At 43.4% G+C, this 18,473-nt stretch overlaps 1 protein-coding gene across 2 annotated transcripts in view; it reads right to left on the bottom strand.

The window, feature by feature from the left end:
• Positions 1 to 18,473, bottom strand: part of Atp8b1 (ATPase phospholipid transporting 8B1) — a 122,887-nt gene that overhangs the window by 53,904 nt on the left and 50,510 nt on the right. The window contains exon 2 of one of the 2 annotated variants that reach the window (XM_020170523.2): positions 8,669 to 8,871. In XM_020170523.2, coding sequence (XP_020026112.1) covers positions 8,669 to 8,849 — 181 coding nt within the window. In that variant the 5' untranslated portion in view covers positions 8,850 to 8,871. Of the gene's footprint in view, positions 1 to 8,668; positions 8,872 to 18,473 lie in introns of those variants that run through there. The other variant, XM_074069748.1, reaches the window with a different exon arrangement.

Below are 18,473 nucleotides of genomic sequence, written 5' to 3'. Positions count from 1 at the left end.
AGTACTGGGGATTGTGCCTGCATTTCTTATCAGCACCCAGTGCTGGCTGGAGCAACTTTGAGTCACAGGCCTGCTTGAGGATGAGATGAACTAGTCTGCCTATGTGAGGCTGAACCTGGCAAAATTCTTTTCAGATTATGGGTTCTCTACTGGCCTCACAGACCTACTGTCTCAGGTCTCTAGGGACTGGGCCAGGCACTTGGTGCTCACAAGTGATTCTAATGCACAAGTGACATTGGGAATCCCCAGTTAGTGTGCAGGCCAGTGTGTCCCTACTATCTGAAATCTACTTTAGAGACTCCAAACAAACTGGCAGGGGAAAAACAACAGCAGCGATAGGTCTCTGTGAGCAAGAGCATCTCACTCCAGGTATAGCCATAAATTACATTAGTCAAAATGTACTTTTGACTAATTATCATATGTCCCCAATTCCCAGTCACTCAGGGTAGGACCTTTCCCCACCACCTCCACCATATTTTACAAGCCACCAGTCACTCTGGAGTCCTTCAGCTGATGTGGTGGCAGGCAGTTAAGACTGATCAGAAAAGGAAACAAAGTAGCCAGAGTTTAATTTCTTCATATGGTAGCTGTCAAAACTTGAAGACACATTTCTTTTAGCGGAACAGCTCCTCTGTACATGTTATGGATTTCCTAGGACCTTCATGTTTCAGTGGGCCAGGATTGTCTGGACTTGGGTTCCAAATAAAAAAAGAATTCATGAGTGCTCTAAAAATCCACACCTTTAATTTGGGGTTATTTATGGAGATGGCACTGCCACCAAGATCCAGTTGCACTGGTTTCTTTGATGGTACACCTGGTCTGAAATTCTGCCAAGAGTAGAGAGAATGTCCTCACTGTATCCCAATGCCCTTGTAGTGATATGACACGTCACGACATTGAAAAACACTGACTCCTCACTTGGGCTGCCAAATGTTCAAAGAATAAGTAAAAGCAAGGCAAAAAAGCTTAGCATCCTGGTCCCCATCTTCTATTTCTACCCTTTGCTCTGAGCCATTCTCTTTTGCAGTCACTTTGTAGCCACCTTAGAATTCAGGAAAGACAGACTGATGGATAAACATAGTGTGACAGGAGACAAAGCTACCTCCCTACCAGGTACAATGACTTTCTTATAACAAGATCCCAAGATAATGAGCAACCAGATCAGTTCAGACCATAGGGCCACACCTGTGACTGTGACTTTTTAATAATTAGGCATACATTTCACTCCCAGCCCCAATTCTTCCTCTACTCAAACGTAAAACTTGTGTCTGTACCCCGAAGAAGAGCTGAACTGCTTACTTTGCCTCTTCCCCAGTGTATCTGTGTGGTAATAAATCTTTCTCTGCCCGTCACCATCACTCATCTCTTTATTTGGAGTATACAGTGAGTGGCCAGGCCTAACATGTGGAACGACTGGAGTTGGGCCTGTGGCCTACAGCTCCTGTAGGTTTCAAGTGATAGCTTGAAACCTTAACTATTAAACATTCCATCTTAAATACTGTTCATCAGTGGCCATTTTGGTCCAGAACAGAATTCTAAACAAAATTTTGAATTAGAAGAGGCTTTTACAGAATCAGAATTATTGAATTCTAACAGGTCTTTGTTAACCCTACAATACAGAAGGAAGACAAACTGAGTAAGTATAGGATCCCCAGACCTCTACCCCTCAAGAGGCCCAGGTCCTGGTTGGGGGCTGGGCTGCACATGCATGTGTGTGTGTGTGTGTGTGTGTGCCTGTGCACACTTGTGCAGAGGATGGGGAACAGGTGGTATACTCATAAAAATACCCCTGCCTACACTCACCTTCTCCCTGGGAACATGCTGTTTATACAGGTACAGCAAAACCCAAAACTCAATTGACTGCTGTAAGGATGAGGTGTGGGACATGAGATCAGTGCTGTAAGAGTGTGGTTAAGAATTTAAAATCCTATCACTGTGCAGGAAAAAGACTGTACCATTCTTGGTCATTTCTAACCACTTTATCCTGTATGTCTGATTTCCAACTAGCCAGCAACACAAGTGGATCTCCCAAAGAGATTGTAAACTCATCAGGAAATAATAACCTTTCTCTTGACTTACAAAGGGGCTTTCTCCCTCCCTTACCCATCCTCTAAACAGGCCCATCCTCTATGCAAGCAGATGCATCTTCCATAGAAGCGGCCACAGCAATACCTATTCCTACCAGCTCTCCTGCCTATGACCTTGATATGCCCTTATCAAGAAGTGTGTGTATTTTCCTTTTTCTTGAGTGAGGACGGGCCTTAATAACTTGCTTGGAATCAAGAGAACACAGTAGCAGTGTTGGTGCATGATACCTGCAACAGGTCAGGGAAGACCATGAAACATCTGCTTTGGTCTCTCTGGATCCTGGATCTCCAGGTGGCCCCAACTGAAATGCTTCCATTGGAGCTCAGCACCAGGCTGTGAGGCCCAAGTCACTCAGAAATGCTCCCATCAAAAGTCCCAAATAAGCATTTGCGTTACCCAGCTTAGGTACTGGACATTGGAGTGCAGAAGATTCCAGATGGTTCTAGGCCCCAGCAGTTCAAGTCTTCCCAGCTAAGACTCAGACATCCTAACAAGACATCCCCACTGTGCCCTGAGTTCCTGACTCACAGGATCTGTAAATCACATCTAATGGTAATTTTATGCCCAACAGTTGAAAGTGGCCTGCCTTCCTTCCTTCCTTCCTTCCTTCCTTCCTTCCTTCCTTCCTTCCTTCCTTCCTTCCTTCCTCTGAGTGGCTCAAGTGGTAGAGCACATACCTAGCAAGCATGAGGCCCTGAGTTCAAACCTCAGTACTGCCAAAAAAAAAAAAAAAAAAACAAACTTCCTTCCTCCTCCCTTCCTTTTAAAATTTCTTTCCTTATTAATGCAGCAATTGATAACCAGACTGTTCACCCAGATGTCTGAGTTGCAGATTAATCAAGGTTTCCTTTCCCTTCAACCCTCACATCTAATGCAACTTCGAATTTGTTAAGTCCTTCATACAAGTCCCTTTCTTTCCATCTGGCTATCTTGTTTTTGTTCTCGCCATGTTTTACTTAGTTATTATGACTCCCTCTCTCCACTGCTGCAAAATAGGATCTCTACAATATGTCTATGCCTATCTTGTGCTCTGCATGGGACAGACATAGCCCCAGTTTGCATGAAGCTCACAGTCAAGAAGGGGAGAGCTTTGTCAGTCACTTGAGAACAGAGTCATATATGCTGTCAGGACTATGAAGGGAAATGCAAAAAAAAAAAAAATCTAGTTCAGCCTGGGGGTAGATCCCCAAGATAAGACCTAAAGAGCAAGAAGAAGCCAGCCACAGGGCAGAAGCTGTTCTAGGTAGAGGGAACAACAGGCAAAGTAGGGGGAACAGGGGTTTTGTCATGGGAGTGGAAAGGCTTGGGTGACCTAGGAATGGAAGGCAGACAAGGTGGCTGTAGTGTAGCGGACACGGCTACAAACTGTGGGCAGCCAGGCCAGTCAGGAGAGAAAGGCAAGGCCAAAGCTTGCAGCCCTTAGGGCAGAGGGAAGGAGCTAGAATGGGCTTTAAAGTGCAATGAAAGCTTTTTTATGAGGACTGGGTGAAGAGGAGCAACTGCGGTCCCAGAGAGGTTGCTGTAGAAGGAGCTGCTGCTTGCCTCCACATTGTTTTCAGGTTAAAGTGCTACTGAGGCCTTAAGGATGACATCCACACTCTTCAAGCATGGAGGAGAAGTCCTTCCTCATCACTCAGGCTCAAGGATGCCTTGCAGGGTGCTAACCCCTCAGTGCCTCTGAGCCTCTCTTTATGCTTTGAGCAGTGCCAGCTCATCCTGTATCCACTGAGCCAATCACTTCCCGCACTCACTCAGGACTCACTCTGGTGTCCTCGCCTTGCTCAAGGCCTATTTGGGCATCCTTCATTCCAGGGAGCCTTCCTTGGTCAGGGAAGGCCTCAGAGGAGCTCAGTTCTCTGTTGAAACATCCTGCTGCATTTACATACATGCTCGGTCACATATCTGCCCAGAGGCTGGTACTCTGAAACCAGCTCAGAATAAGACAGGTTTGACCTCAGGCCCTTCCTTAGGTGTTGACCTATCTATTCCCTGGAAGAATAGGTGTACATGACAGGTGCTGGAAAGGAAGGACCTGGGTATACTCTATTCTTGTAGCATCCTCACTTCCCTGGGCTGGATTTCAGTTCCTCCACATGCCATAGGCATGCCCCTTTCCTACTGCCTCCCCTAGCCCTGTCCTGGGCAGATTCCCTGTTACAGGTCAGTCCATTAAAAGACAAGTCATTGCCTAGCTGGGGCTTCTGGTTACATTGCAAGCTTTAGCTTTATCCCTGATCTGTATGGGTCTGGGTGGACTTTCCCACAGCAGCCTGTATGGAGGGGATGGTGGGGGCAAGGATGACACCAAATCACCAAAAAGCTCCTCAGCATGAGACAAACTGATTGCTAAGACAACTGTTACTCATTCAGCCCTCTCTCCATCCATTATTGAGGGAATCTGGGGAGTCAGGAAAGATCTGTTATTAAGAGCGACTCTGCAGCTTCAGCCTGGATGTCCACAAGAATCAAAACACCCCAAAGGGAAGAGGTGAGGCCAGGAAGACTGATGCTAGAACGAAGGGGTAGAAGACGATGGATGAGGAAAAGATACTAGGGATTGATTGGAAGTTAAAGATAAGGAAGAAGTGCTGGGTGGTTGATATTTACTGAGCACTGACATCCACCCTATAAGGTAGGTCTTAATATTACACCCATTTTATAGATGAGGGTATTGAGGCACAGAGACAAGAAGACTTTCTTCAAGGTCACGTAGCTAAAAAGTGGTGAAGGTAGGACTCAGACCCACACAGTCTGAGTCCAGAGTTCTCCCTCTTAAAAATACAGGGATTAAAGCCAGGTGAATAGGTGAGCTGGTTACAGGTGAGCCTGTAGACATAAACAGGAACATGCAAAAGGTAGGAAGAGCAGCCAGGAGAGAGAGAAAAGAAGAGACAGATGAAGGTTTCCCAAGGATGGCTCTGAAAAAGTTTGGATGCTTCAGAGAATGCAGTGGTACCAAGATGATGGTTGATGAACAGTTTGATGAACTTGGCACCTAGGTTCCTAGTGATCCTAAGAAAGCATTGTCTGTATGGTGGTGGGACAGCTTACAAGGGGAAGAACCCAACAGACTGAGGATGTGATGGCTGATAATGGGTTTTTAAAAGCTTGGCCATGAGAACAGGTGACAGGACACCCATCTGACACAGAAAGCAGGATTCAGGTAAGAATGGGTAAGCCAGCCAGGGCTGGAAGATGGGAGGACTAACAGACAAAAACAACTTTACAAGGGCACAGGAGACAAAGTTCTCATTCTGTCCCTAGGCTCAGAAGAGCGAGCTCATTTTCACCAACCCAGAAACTCTCTCCAGAACACCTATGTCTTCTTAGGGACTTCATTTCTCAGTCAGTTCATGACTGGCACAGAATAATCCAAGGAGTTTGTCTAGGGACATCAGGATCATGGGATGGTAAAGTTAAAAAAAATTTTTTTAAGTCCTATAGTGGAAGAATTTTAGGAGCCTCTGGCTGAACAAAGTCCAACTTGTTTCTTTTTGTGCCGATGGACCACCTTAAAATCCAGAGGGGAGAAAGAATTCCAAGTTCCCAGTCTCCCAGGCTGCAGAGCCTTTGTGTCTAGCATCTTCTGGCAGAATAGTGTTCCCATGTGTTTACCAGGAAGCGAGAGTATTCATCCATTTCCACAGAAACATTCCCAACAGTTTCCGTGAATCCTTGCTCAAGGTAAAACAGGTAAAGTTACTCCACTGAAACCTGTGGCTTTATCTCTTCCTCCATTGCACATCCTGACAGCACGTTTGAACTTGTTCTTAATTCTCCTAGCACACAAATGTCCTTCAAAGGAAAAGTGCTTCAATGGGTCTCTCAAAACTCTTGCATAACAAGAGTTTAACACGTAGGAGTTGAACACAAAAACTTCTCAGGCTAGGGTATTTTCTTTCTTTAAAAACAAGAAAAGCAACTTTCGGTGCAACAATGATGTCATTAAAGAAATGTTTGCTGCTCATCTGTATTTTGGTCCAGTCCCATTGGAACGAGGGTTGGACTCGGGTTGCTCAACCTGATGGTACATCTTAGAGTGACTCACACTTTGGTGTCCTGAAGAACTGAATTATTTGAAGGAAATTATCCATGATGTACAATGCCAAGAATGATAGATGATAATTTTTTTAAAAAAGTCATCTTGACACTAACTGGAAAAATTCTCAAGAAAGAATACAAACAGAAAAAGGGAGAGAGGGACAGAAAAGAGGAGGAAGAGAAGAAGGCAGGAGGGAAGGGAAGCAGATTGGTTTTGGGGATGAAGGCAGAGTGAAATGGGGGAAAAGAGGTCCAGCTTTTACTGTAAGTCCTCTGTATGCTTGGAAAACACAGAAAGAGGTATCAGAATAACTGTTGTAATAAGTAATAGGCAAAGTCCCTTGACAGGGGTTTTGAAAAACAAGAACCTCTAAAATTCCCTAGGAATTCATACTTAGAAAAGACTATGAAGAGTCAAGATCAAGATTAAGTTTCATCAATGCCCACTTTATGAAGGCAGAAATCTACAAAACGGATGCTCTGCAAATTCATCAGGAAAGGCACAAGCCCTGAGGCACAAGCAGCATTGGAAACAAAAAAAACAGAAGCAAGGTTTCTGTCAACTGTGTACTTCTCTGATATTTCTGCAGACACCCAACCCCACCCCCTTCACTGTGTCCTAGACCACACATCCGATTGCATGGCACCAGCCACCAACAGCAAATTCACCCTTCACCCCACGGAGCCAATTCTCCTGTCAACTCTCCAGGTATCTACACACTGCAGAGATTGTGAGATTGTGATAGAGGACTCAGAAGTGCCACGAAGGGAAGGAATGAGTAAGATGCATGCTTTATTCACTCTGGGCAATAGACCAGAAGTTTCTTGCTAACTGGTTGGGCTACTTCAGCTTTGTCCCCATTCTACTGATACCCAATCTAGGCCTGTTTGACAGGCCACCCTCCTGTTTAGATTGGTGGTGACTCCATCTTAATTTTACTTATCAATCATGAATTTAGTGCCATCTGCTTTGGGGCAGAAAGCCTGTATGGTCAATTCTCAACAGCATAAAATGGCACCCAAAACCCACACTCAGGTCTATTTGTTTGGAAAACAAGAGGACAATGTGTATGAGTCAATGGCCTCCCTGGGTTTTGGAGCCTGCAGTGGGACAGGACACCCTTAGATCCCCGTGGCTCTCCTACACCAAGTCTCTCCCCACACAGCGGAACTGGGGAGCTACCAGGTCAGACCAGACAAAATGGCTTAACCAGGCACCTACCCCCAAGGGGACAACTAGGTGGCAGGGAATGTCAGGGAAAAACAGAGGCTTATAGAAAATCTGTGAGAGCGGAATGATGGGACGGAGACTTGGGGACAACCAGAGGTTATTCTGACAGGATGTTGGAAACAGGCAGCAGAGCTGGAGACAGCACTGCAGGGTGAGTTCTGTCAATGGGAATCCTGAATTTCTCTTGGTGGAATCTGAGCTACCATGGAGAAAAGGATTTAACCTGGAATCTGGAGCAAATCTGGGGTCCAGAAGGGCTTGGCTTTCTCAGGAGCAGAAGAATCATCAGAGAATGTCACACTTGTTTGCCAGGATGGAAGAAGTAGCAGGAAACAGGCCACAGGGAAAAAGTGCAATGGTGAAAGTAAGCCACGCTCCATTGCCTTAAGTGACCTATTGTCCGTGGCCACTTTCACGTGACATTGGCAGAGCTGAGCATTTGCAATAGGGATTGCATGGCCCAAAATGCTGAAAACATTTCCTGACTGTACCTCCACACAAAAAGACCCTGGCCTGATTGAGACAGGAGGTGCAAGCTACTGCAGAGTCGTCCCTCATGGCAAGTACAGACCCAGACAGCCAAAGCCACTTCATGTTCACAAATGACTAAACCAAAGTTATGGAGACACCTAGGTCCTGTAAAAAGGAGAGAAGATGCAGAGAGGCTCAGTGCCATGACCTTGTTCCCAAACACATGCAGTCCTTGTGAGAAATAGCCCAACCTTACTCTCCAAAAGGGCCATGCTTCTGAGCAGCCTTTGAGAAGCTGTCCTCACTGAGCAGCACCCCGTACTCTGATGGGCAAAGGAAACTAGTTGATATGCACATTTATTTGAGGCTGATGTAAGAATTGTCCAAGGAGAGTGCTCTTATTAATCCATCTGTTGCCATCTAAGCACACACATGTACAACACAATATAATTTCTTAATGATGGTTCCACATTAGTTTATATACATATGCATTACTTCATGTCAGTAATTTAACAATACAAATAATTTACATCCAAAAATTGATTAATATGTATACTTTTTAAATTCCTAAGTGCACCAACAAGCAAATTCTGCCATATACCAGTTTATTTTAAAAATAATCACACTAATGGAGACCTATTTTCTCCAAAAAATTTCTCTGATCCAGTCTCCCAGCCCTGTCAAACTAAGAATGATGGGCACTTGGCCGAGCCCACTCTAGGAGGATGTGAGAGAAGGACCATGTGAAATGGACCAGTTATCCTTGGCACATATTGCCACCAGCTGCACGAGCATCTACAAGTTCAGTACACAATCACAGGCCCTCCCCTCAGTCACCTTTTCTGAATGGCTCCCGGTTGTCCTCTGCTTCTGTGTTGACTCGATTCTGTTCTGGTTCAATGACAGGTCCCTGGTCTTCAAGTTCATCTTCAGTTTCATCATCGCTGTAGGGTACCACCTCATCATTAGGCTGAGAATCCTCATCAAATGTTGTTTCTGAGTCTCTTTCTGTGTTCATTCTGCTGGCAATTTGGAACTACCTGGTTGAAAAGGAGGGGAAAGCAGAGTGAATTAAGACTCTTGCCCAGTCTTTGGTTGTATCCTGTGTACATCTTGCTACAACACCTCTTTAACAGGACATTATTTTACTGACATATAACTATTTCCGAATAATGACCCAGAAGCTCAATTTAACATGCAAACCAACACAAAAACATTTGTTACTGGCTAAATACTTTGGTTAAAATTTTGAGAAAAAAATTCTACAGCTTCAACTTTTTTTAAAAAAAGAGTACACAAAACTTTAAAGCAGTATTTCAAATTGTAGATCTCTACCGAGTGCAATAAATTTAGGGAGTCACAACCAACATTAAAATAAAATGAAGTAAGTCAGGTGTGGTGGAACACACTTGTAATCCCAGCACTTGGGAGGCTGAGCCAGGAGGATTCTGAGTTCTAGTCTAGTCTGGGCTAGAACGCAAGTTCAATGTTAGCTAAGGCTATATAGCAAGACTCTCAAAAAAACAGAAAAACACTCAGGAGGCACTGGTAGAAGGATTGAAGTTCCATGTCCGCATGGTTAAAGTTAGCACAAGACCTTGTCTGAAAAACAAATAAAAAGTAAAAAGGGCTGGGGGTGTGGCTCAAGTGCTAGGTCCTGAGTTCAGTCCCTGGTGTTGCAAACTCCAACAACAAAAAAGAAGTGGACTGCAAAATACCAAAATATGGCTCACATAGTGAGAAGGTTTACTATTTGGTAAAAGGATTTTACTGTACACACACACACACACACACACACTTATTTGCATTGTGGGTATTCATGGAACTGATTTTCTACTGTGGATGCTGGCAGAGTTGGAAAGCCACTCCTGAGATCTGGTTCCTGCTGATGCTTATTCTCTGAACCTTTATTTTGTGATTTTTGTGACACTATTTAAATACAATCTTAGATCATCAAATTTTACTAATGCTTTCAGGGGATACTCCTTTGCCTTTATATCTTCCTACTACTGCCCACTCTTCTTATCTAGAATTTGTGTGTTTACTGCTACATAAAGTAACTCTACACAAGGAACAAGGATGCCCTGAATTATAATTATTTTGGGAAAATATTTACACAAACAACTCAAGTTACTTAAGGACAGACCTACAGCCTGGCGTTATTGACACAAGAATCACAGTGCCATGAACTCAGTATTGGTACTAATTGCAGCTCACATTCATTTCGTGTTAACTGCATACCAGGCCTGCCCTAAAGGCTTTACAGAAATCCCTAGAAACTTCCCCCATCTCCTGATAAACCTTGTTCTCTACAGAGAAGAAAACCAAAACTCTGGGACATTAAATAACTTGTACAATAATTATTAAGAATTTTCAGCAAAAACAATTGCTTACCAAGAGAGATCTCTTATACTCTACTTTTGACTTACATAGCTTGTTATACATTCTAATTGAAAATAAACTGCCTGGAGTAGAACTATGTAGATTTTGATTGCATGTTTCACATCAAACCTAGCATTTTGGACACCCTAAATAAATAAATAGATATTTGGTTGTAGTGGGGACTACAACTACTACACAGTTGTAGTGCTGTAGTGGGGATTGAACTCAGGGCCTTACACTTGCAGGGCAGGTGCTCTACCACTTGAGCTACTCCCTAGCCCTTTTTGCTTTAGGTATTTTTCAAATAGGCTCTTGCCCCAGCCAGCCTGGATCAGAATCCTCCTATCCATACTTCCAATGTAGCTGGGCTGACAAGTGCATGCTACCATAGCCAGATTTTTTATGGATGGGGACTCATGAACTTTTTGCCTGGGCTGGCCTCAAACTTCGATCATCCTGATTTCCACCACCTGAGTTGCTAGGATTACAGGCACCAGTGGGTGCCTAAAGTAATTTTTTACCCACAAGTAGATACTTAGGAAATTTTCAAGTATTTATATGGTGATATTTTTGGTCTAGTATTAATTAAAATAGTAAAAGCCAAAACAACCTGCATGTCTAAGGACTGTCCACTGTGTAAGTAAATCATGGTACACTCATGGATCATGCACACCAATTCAGAACACAATTGGTACAGGATTTACTAATATCACAAAAGTTCAAATGCATCCACTTGAAAGGTGAATTATAAATTCACACACACAGATAAGCCTAGTTAGTCACACAAAATTTCAACAAAGGGGATGCGTTATTTTAAGTGAACAATGTATGCAAAGTGCTCAACTCAGTCAATGACCTATAGCAAAAAAGTACTTGATAAACTTTGGTCATTATAATTGCTAGCTATTTTTTCAAAATTTGAAAAATGTTATTTACAATAGTAAATAGAAGGGATGATCTACCCCTTTAACCTGTCCCATCTCTAAAATTGCTTCTAAAATATGTCTGCCTCTCATTGGGAAGTGAAAAAAAATAGATTACTGTCCCTTTCGAACTGAGTGCATTTATTAGTACATGTACAGGCATAGAACCTTTTGCTCTCTGAGCACAATTCTATTTTCTCTCTTTATTCCTTTTTTGGTACAAATGCAAATGGCCATTTTTAGCTCTTTTATTTTGCTTTGTTTTTTATTGAAGAGTAAAGCATGTTCCCTCTTTTAGGATTTTCTGTGGGCTTATAAATGACTATTAGTTGGTATTTTATTTGTGCTTATTAGCCTGATGTGTGGTTTTATAACACAGTGGCATCAAATGCTTTAGTTAATATTTAACTGTAATACATTTTCAAAAAATTCCCAAAGTCTTAAATGCAAAACTTTCAACAGAAAACTTTCAAAATATAAATAATAGAAATAAAACCAGGCATGGTGGTGCACGCCTGCAGTCCCAGCACTCAGAAGGTAGAGCAGGAGGACTGAGTTTGAGACCAGCCTCGGTTATACGGAGAGCTCCAGGTTAGCCTGGGCTGCAAAGCAAGATCCTGTCTCAAACAAATAAATGTAATAAAATGGTTACTATTTATTGAGCTCCTACTGTGTACAGAGCTGGGCAGCACTATGGGTTAGATATTATTATCCCCTCATACAGATAAGGAGATAAGCTCAGCCACTAAGTAGCAGTTAGGATCCAGGCTCTCCACAGGCTATTGAAAAGTCTGAAAGCACCTACACAGATGGGTTTTATTGTGATAAAATCTACATAACAAATTTTTCCATTTAACCATTGCCTTAGTTTCTGTTGCTATATACAAGTTCCCTGAGACTAGTTGATTAGTAATGAATAGGGGTGTACGGACTTCACAGCCCTAGAGGTTGAGGGGTCCAAGTGCATGATGCCAGCTGCTCAGACATCTGGTGAGGGTCTCTACTGCATCATGACGTGAACAGGACATCACCTGGTCAGAGAGCGCAAGCAAGCCAGCTGGGGCCTCGCTTCCTCTTCTTGGAAAGCCGCCATTGCCACAAGGTGGAGAGAGGGCCTTCGGGATCTCATCTAATCCAAACCATCTCCCAAAGGCCCCACCTCCAAATACCTTTTACATATGACTTTGGGGATTAAGTTTTTAACACACACATTGTAGAGGAAATGCTCAAAACATAGCAGCCATTTTTAAATGTGGAGTTCAGTGGTACTAAGCACACGCTTCAGAAACACTTGGTAAGCAATCATTTTCACCACTCCCCTAAACCACCAAGCGTCTGGAAGTTTATTTTCCATGTTAGGACTGCATCCAGTTCTTCAAGTTTAAGGGATGAAACAGACAAGCACGATGACACTCCACATGCACGTGATCTAAAGTAAGCAAGGCATCGAGTCACTAACCCCGAACCACCCAGAGCTCCAAGCTGAGCAGCAAGTCACCTGCTCTGGGGCGGGAGAGGTAGTGTAGGAGAGGCACACACAAGAATAATGTAGCTGTTACTTTATCAAAGAAGAGCTGAAAACGAATCCCTTCTCTGGAGCCCCAAATGACTTAAGGAAGGTTTCCTGGTCTAAACCGTGATCCTTGTAAGTGGGCACTAAAGATAGGATGGATGTGTCGCTTATCAGTGTGCACACCTGCAGCCCATTGGACACAGGTGTGCATTACTCAGCAACAACTGAGCACCTTTGAGGTGCAAAGCAACATCAGGGCCTGGGAACAGGGCCAGTTAGTGACTTCCAGGCCTCTGAGGGACACCAATAAGTAAACTGTAGAAGACAGCCAGAGAAGCAGCAAGGCTAGTCTTGGCTATCCCACACATACCTCCAATCCTTCCTTGTTTTTTCGTTTCCATGGCAACCAACCCAATTCAGGTCACTATGGTCTCTCTTACCAAAGGCTACAGATGCCTCTTACTGGACTTCCCACAACTAACTTCTATATGACCACTAGAATCAAGCCAGTCTTCTGCTTAGTCCTTTCTTATGTGTTATGGATTGAATTGGGGCCCCAAATTCCCCAATTCATATGTTCTCAAGCCCACACCCTGCAATATGACTGGATTTAGGTCTTTGAGATAGGGCCTCTAAGTAAGCACTTAAGGTTAGGTAAGGTCATCAGGATAAGACCTGCACAGAGAGCTCTGCACACTCCTACAGCCTCCCTCTCATTCACTACTCTACTGCCCGTGGTCCTGCCTTCATGTCCTGAAGCAAACAAGACTTTCCTTCCTCAGGGACTTTGCACATGCTCTTTGTACTGGTGAAACGCTCTTCTCCTAGTTCCTTGAACAACCATTTCTCATTTTTTTGACCTCAACTTTAAAGTCTCTTCTTACTTGATTGCATTGAACTGGTATCTGCCATCTTCTGCTACCACTGGTTTCCTGACCACTGACATTTCTGTTTCCTTCCTAGTACATACCACAGTTTATAAATATATGCTTGCTTTTACTTACTTATCATCTGCCTCTCCCACTAGACCACAAGCTCTAACAAGGAGCAGATCCCAGCCTGAGAGTACTCAGCACATCACAGTGACATTCAAAGACCTGGAAACGGAGCTAGTCAGCCTTCAGTGAAGTCCTTGAGAGCTTTGAGAGTTGTCTGCTGCCCTCTCCCCACAGTTCATACCTACTACTCAGTAACAGGTTCCAGTAGTCACTGGAGGAAGGATAAAAGCTTGAGGGCAGTGAGGAGGGAAGAAAGGAACAGCCAAGTTCAGAAGTCCTACAAGATGGAGCTATTGTAGAATCTGACTCATTCAAGCCACCAAAAATGTATTGCTGAAGATTTTGCCCTGCACACAAAACTAAGCAAGGCTTCTGGTAAAATATTGAAGTTATTGAAGGTGAGGACCTGTCTTTCTTACTTATTATGTAAGCCAGCCCCTGGCACACTGTCTGCCACAGAGGAAGCCATCTTGCCTCTGTCCTGGAGGGGCTAATCGTCTAGACAACAGTTGGTAAACACTAAGTCCAGACTAAACTTGGCCCATTGCCTGTTTCCCTAAAGCTTTATTGGAACAGACCCTTGCCCATTCATTTAGTCATTGTCTGAGACTTCTTTTGTACAAGGCAGAGCAGAACACAGTATTTGCTACAGAGACCATATGGCCTCAAAGTCTGAACTACTTACTATCGGGCCCTTTATAGAGAAAGTCTGTTGACTCCTGGATTACAGTGAAAGGTAATAAAAGACATCAACCAAACAAGTAGTCAACAACAGTGTCTCCAGCCAGAGAAAAATTGACATCAGCCTGTGTAAAGCATGTCTGCTTTGGGAATGTGAACCAAACTACCAGGTGTAGTGGTAGAGCTGCCCTACTGATGTGGGGGGCATGCCCTACTGATGTGGGGGGCAATTACCCCTTCAATTGTTTCAAAGCTATGTAACTAAGAAAGACGCATAGCTTTAAATGCTAGTAGGAGTGCACACCATCATTTCCCCTTTGTGAAAGAATGCTATTTGCACCTTGTCATGCGTCTATGGCCAATTCAATACAGCAATGTTATCATTAATCTATGTACTTATGATTGTGCATTGGAAGAAAAAGCATGGGCTGGGGGCGTGGCTCAAGTGACAGAGTGCTTGCCAAGCATGTGTGAGGCCCTGGGGGAGCCAGTGGGGGACAGGGAACAAAAGTGAATAAATATGGCAAGCAGACAAAAGATTTACCAGCATTTAGGAAGAATTCCTCAATGTGATGTAGCATACAAGGATTTTTCTGGTCATAGATGTTTAGAAACTCTCCTTAATTGGCCTAGCCATAGGGAACTACTAAACTGTTTAGTTTTTGTATAGGCTTCAAATTGCTACATAAACATATCACTGCTTAAGATGTACGCCAGCCTTATTTGACTCCAGTATTGGACTAAATATTATGATTTTATCAAATAAATACATAATTTTACATTGAAAAAAGTAAACAGCCTTCCTGACTAGTAACACAAATGGACCTCGTTCCAATCAAATCCACCTACATTGTCCTCCAAATGTCCCAGCCCTTAGGGTAATGACATTCCAGGTCTCAGCACAGCAGAGATGGCAGAAAAGTCAGCCTCTCAAGGGACTGGAGGGTTAAAATAGTTACTGAGCATTTAAATCCTGATACACGTGCTCAACACAGAATGAACAATGTCCAGTAGGGATATGTGTGGATTTGTAGCAGGTCCACTTTCAAAAGATATGGGTCAGTTCCACATGACTGGGACATACAATAGGCCACCAGGAAACAGCTGGGTCTCAGGGATGACGAATGACTTTACGGTCATGCTCCAGTGACAAACAGTCAGAATGTTCCTCAGCTGAGTACTGTTGGTCCCCTAGTTCATGCCATAGCCACCCACTGCTGGAGAGTGGGCCAGCTGCTTGGGCTGAGGCAGGATGACTTATGGACAAAACATGGGCGTGGATTCAAACCTTGACTCTACTATTCACGAGTTTATAACTTCAGAGTATTACTTAAAATTTTGGAAGCTTATGTTTCTCACAGGTAGGAAAGGAAAAGTGAGAGGAGGGAGAATATTCACCTTTCCTATATTTCAAGGGTTAACTTAGATAACTAATGCTACAAAAGTCCCTAGCAATATCTAATAGGTAGTGGATAGGATGTAAGTGTTAAATTCCATTCTCATCTCTGCCTCCCCTTGTTCTCGAAAAATAAAGATTTTTAAGATACAGACTCAAAGACTAAATCCATCACCACTCCTGAGCCCCCTGCCCAACACTTATTCGCCCCTTCCCCGGAGGACCTTAATACATGCAGTGGTCACAGCCTGCTTGATTACCAGTATGTGCAACGGTATGGATGTGGTTGTGTCCCTAACATTCCATGTGTTGGAGGCTGGGACCATTAAGAGGTAGAGCTTAGTAGGAGGTTCTTAGGTCAATAGGCCTGCACCCTTCAAAAGGATTGAGATATTTCTCACAGGGCTGTGGTTAGTTCTTCTGAGAGTGTTAGAAAAGCCTGAGCCTCACTATTGCACATGTTCCCACCATCGCAATCCACCATGAAGTGATGCAACCATGGGGGAATCCCCACCAGAGCCTGCACCATGGCATTGGGACTTTGAGTTCCCCAAACTGTGTACTAAATAAACCACTTTTTAAGTAAGACCATCTCAAGTGTTTTGTTATGGTAATGGAAAGCTGACTAACACATAGGGCTTCTATATTTCTCTGATTTAATGCTCAGGTCTTTGCATGGGTTGCTCTAGCTCCCTTACCATCTTCATGTGGTCAATACCCCATAATGACTCTGCCTTCTAACAGTGCCAGTCTTCCTTCTCTCTCCTGGAATGTCCCGCCACCAACTAGCTGTCTGGTTGGTTAGAAGACCACAGACTTTTCCTGCAGACCCACCTAAAAAGAGCAAGGTATTGGGGAATAGTAGAAACCAAAAGGCATCATTTGTACCAGAGCTTGGTATTAGGATTTTCTAGCTCATAAGAAAGTGGTGCTTCATTTCGATCTGGCTCTCTGCAACATTCACCCAACTTTCTTAGTCATAAGCCCTAGAAGACAACAGGGGTACACGGCAGGATTTCCAAACTTGAACCTCTAACATCCATCATTTAAGTACCTGATTGCCAAACACCTATGAAGTGAATAAATGAATGGAATTTTCCACTCCCTTTTCAGGGGAGGGGGCACTGAAGGAGAGAGAAAGGGTAACGAACCTACACAAGAGGGAATTACAGCTCTGCCTTTGCAACAATAGGATCCTGAAGTTAAAGTAATAAAAACAAAAAGTTTTGTTGCTATAACAAGATTTCTAGATTTAAATGAAGGAAAATAGGAACAAAAAAATGAACTTGGCCACTACTTGGGGAGACAGATCTGTCTTCATCCATAACAGCAATGGGAACCCAGAGGTGAATAGGTCCAAGGCCCCCAGTCAATAACATCTTTGTTGTATGACTTGATTTGAGTCCAGAGAGACCCAGTCAGAAAGACTCACTATATTCATTTTTGTTCATCCATCATCATCATTTGTAGCTTGAAAAGTATCACTGAGAAAGAGTGTTCTGTGGTGGACTTACTTGTATTCCTGGCAAAGGGAGCCTGAGGCATGAAGATTAGGAGTACAGGCCAGGCTGTGCTAAACAGTGAGACTCTGTTTCAAAAAAATCAAAAAGAAGAGAAAAAAAAGTAGGGAGGGTAGTTCTGAAATGTGCTTTTCTCACTTCACTTTATCATTATTATTATCAAAGCAAATGCTGTGCCAGGGGTGTGGCTAAGTGGTAAAGCCCTAGGCCTTAGGCCTTGAGTTCAAACCCTAGAACCTCCCTCCCATCACAAAAAAAAAACAAACAAAAAACAAAAACCGAAGGAACTTGGATCTACTGCTTGGTCAATCTATCAAAATAAAACAAAAAATTTTTGTAAAATATGTAATATACTTATAAAATATTTAATATAACATGTATCATGCTATAAAGGTATGTGTTTTATATTTCTATATGTTATATATTCTACAGTAAATAAAATAAAATAACTCCAGCACACAGAGTCTAAAGTGGCTTCCAGTGATCTCACCTTGTGGTTGTTCACACCCTGTACAGTCTCTTCCCCATGAGTATGGGGTTGACATGGTGCCTTGCTTCCAAGCAACAGATTATGGCACAGGCAATGGGATGTCACATCTATGCGTGGGCTAGCAAACCCTGTGACCTCCTTCTTGCCAGTTGACTCACCCCTTTCTTGGCTCTGATGAAGTGGCTGCCTTATGGAGAGGAGAGGTCACTGACAAGAGATAGAGTGGGACTGCAACCACCAGCAAGCTCTGGGGCCCTCAGTCCATCAGCCCTTAAGGAATTTTGCCAACAACTACATGGACGTGAAAGCAGATCCTTCTTCAGTCCTACTTTCAGATGAGACCTCAGGCCACATTTGAGAGGATCTGGCTAAGGTGTGCTCAGACACTTGTTCCCTAAGCTGTGTTAGTTTAAGCTGCTACAATCTGGAGTATTTGATGGAAAGCACGTGCAGGTATAGGTCACTAACAAACACACCATCAATCACAATTCTATGACAAGGTGATGATTGTGGCCACCATTATTTCCAAGCTATTCCAGAGCCCTCGTCTAAAAGGCAGCAGAAATCTTCTCTTTTAATCCTGGTCAGTCCACATATGCTACACCTTGTTTGGAATCTGCCCAGTGCTCTTGAGAGTAAAATCTGGCAGCCTGATGACAGCTGTAATTAGACAAAGAATCTCTTTTTTTTTTCTTTTATTATTCATATGTGCATACAAGGCTTGGTTCATTTCTCCCCC

Source organism: Castor canadensis, chromosome 4 (genome assembly GCF_047511655.1).
Source record: "Castor canadensis chromosome 4, mCasCan1.hap1v2, whole genome shotgun sequence".
Classification (NCBI taxonomy): domain Eukaryota; kingdom Metazoa; phylum Chordata; class Mammalia; order Rodentia; family Castoridae; genus Castor; species Castor canadensis.
The sequence above is the reverse complement of the archived record's forward strand: the minus strand, read 5'-3'. Positions and strand labels throughout refer to the sequence as shown.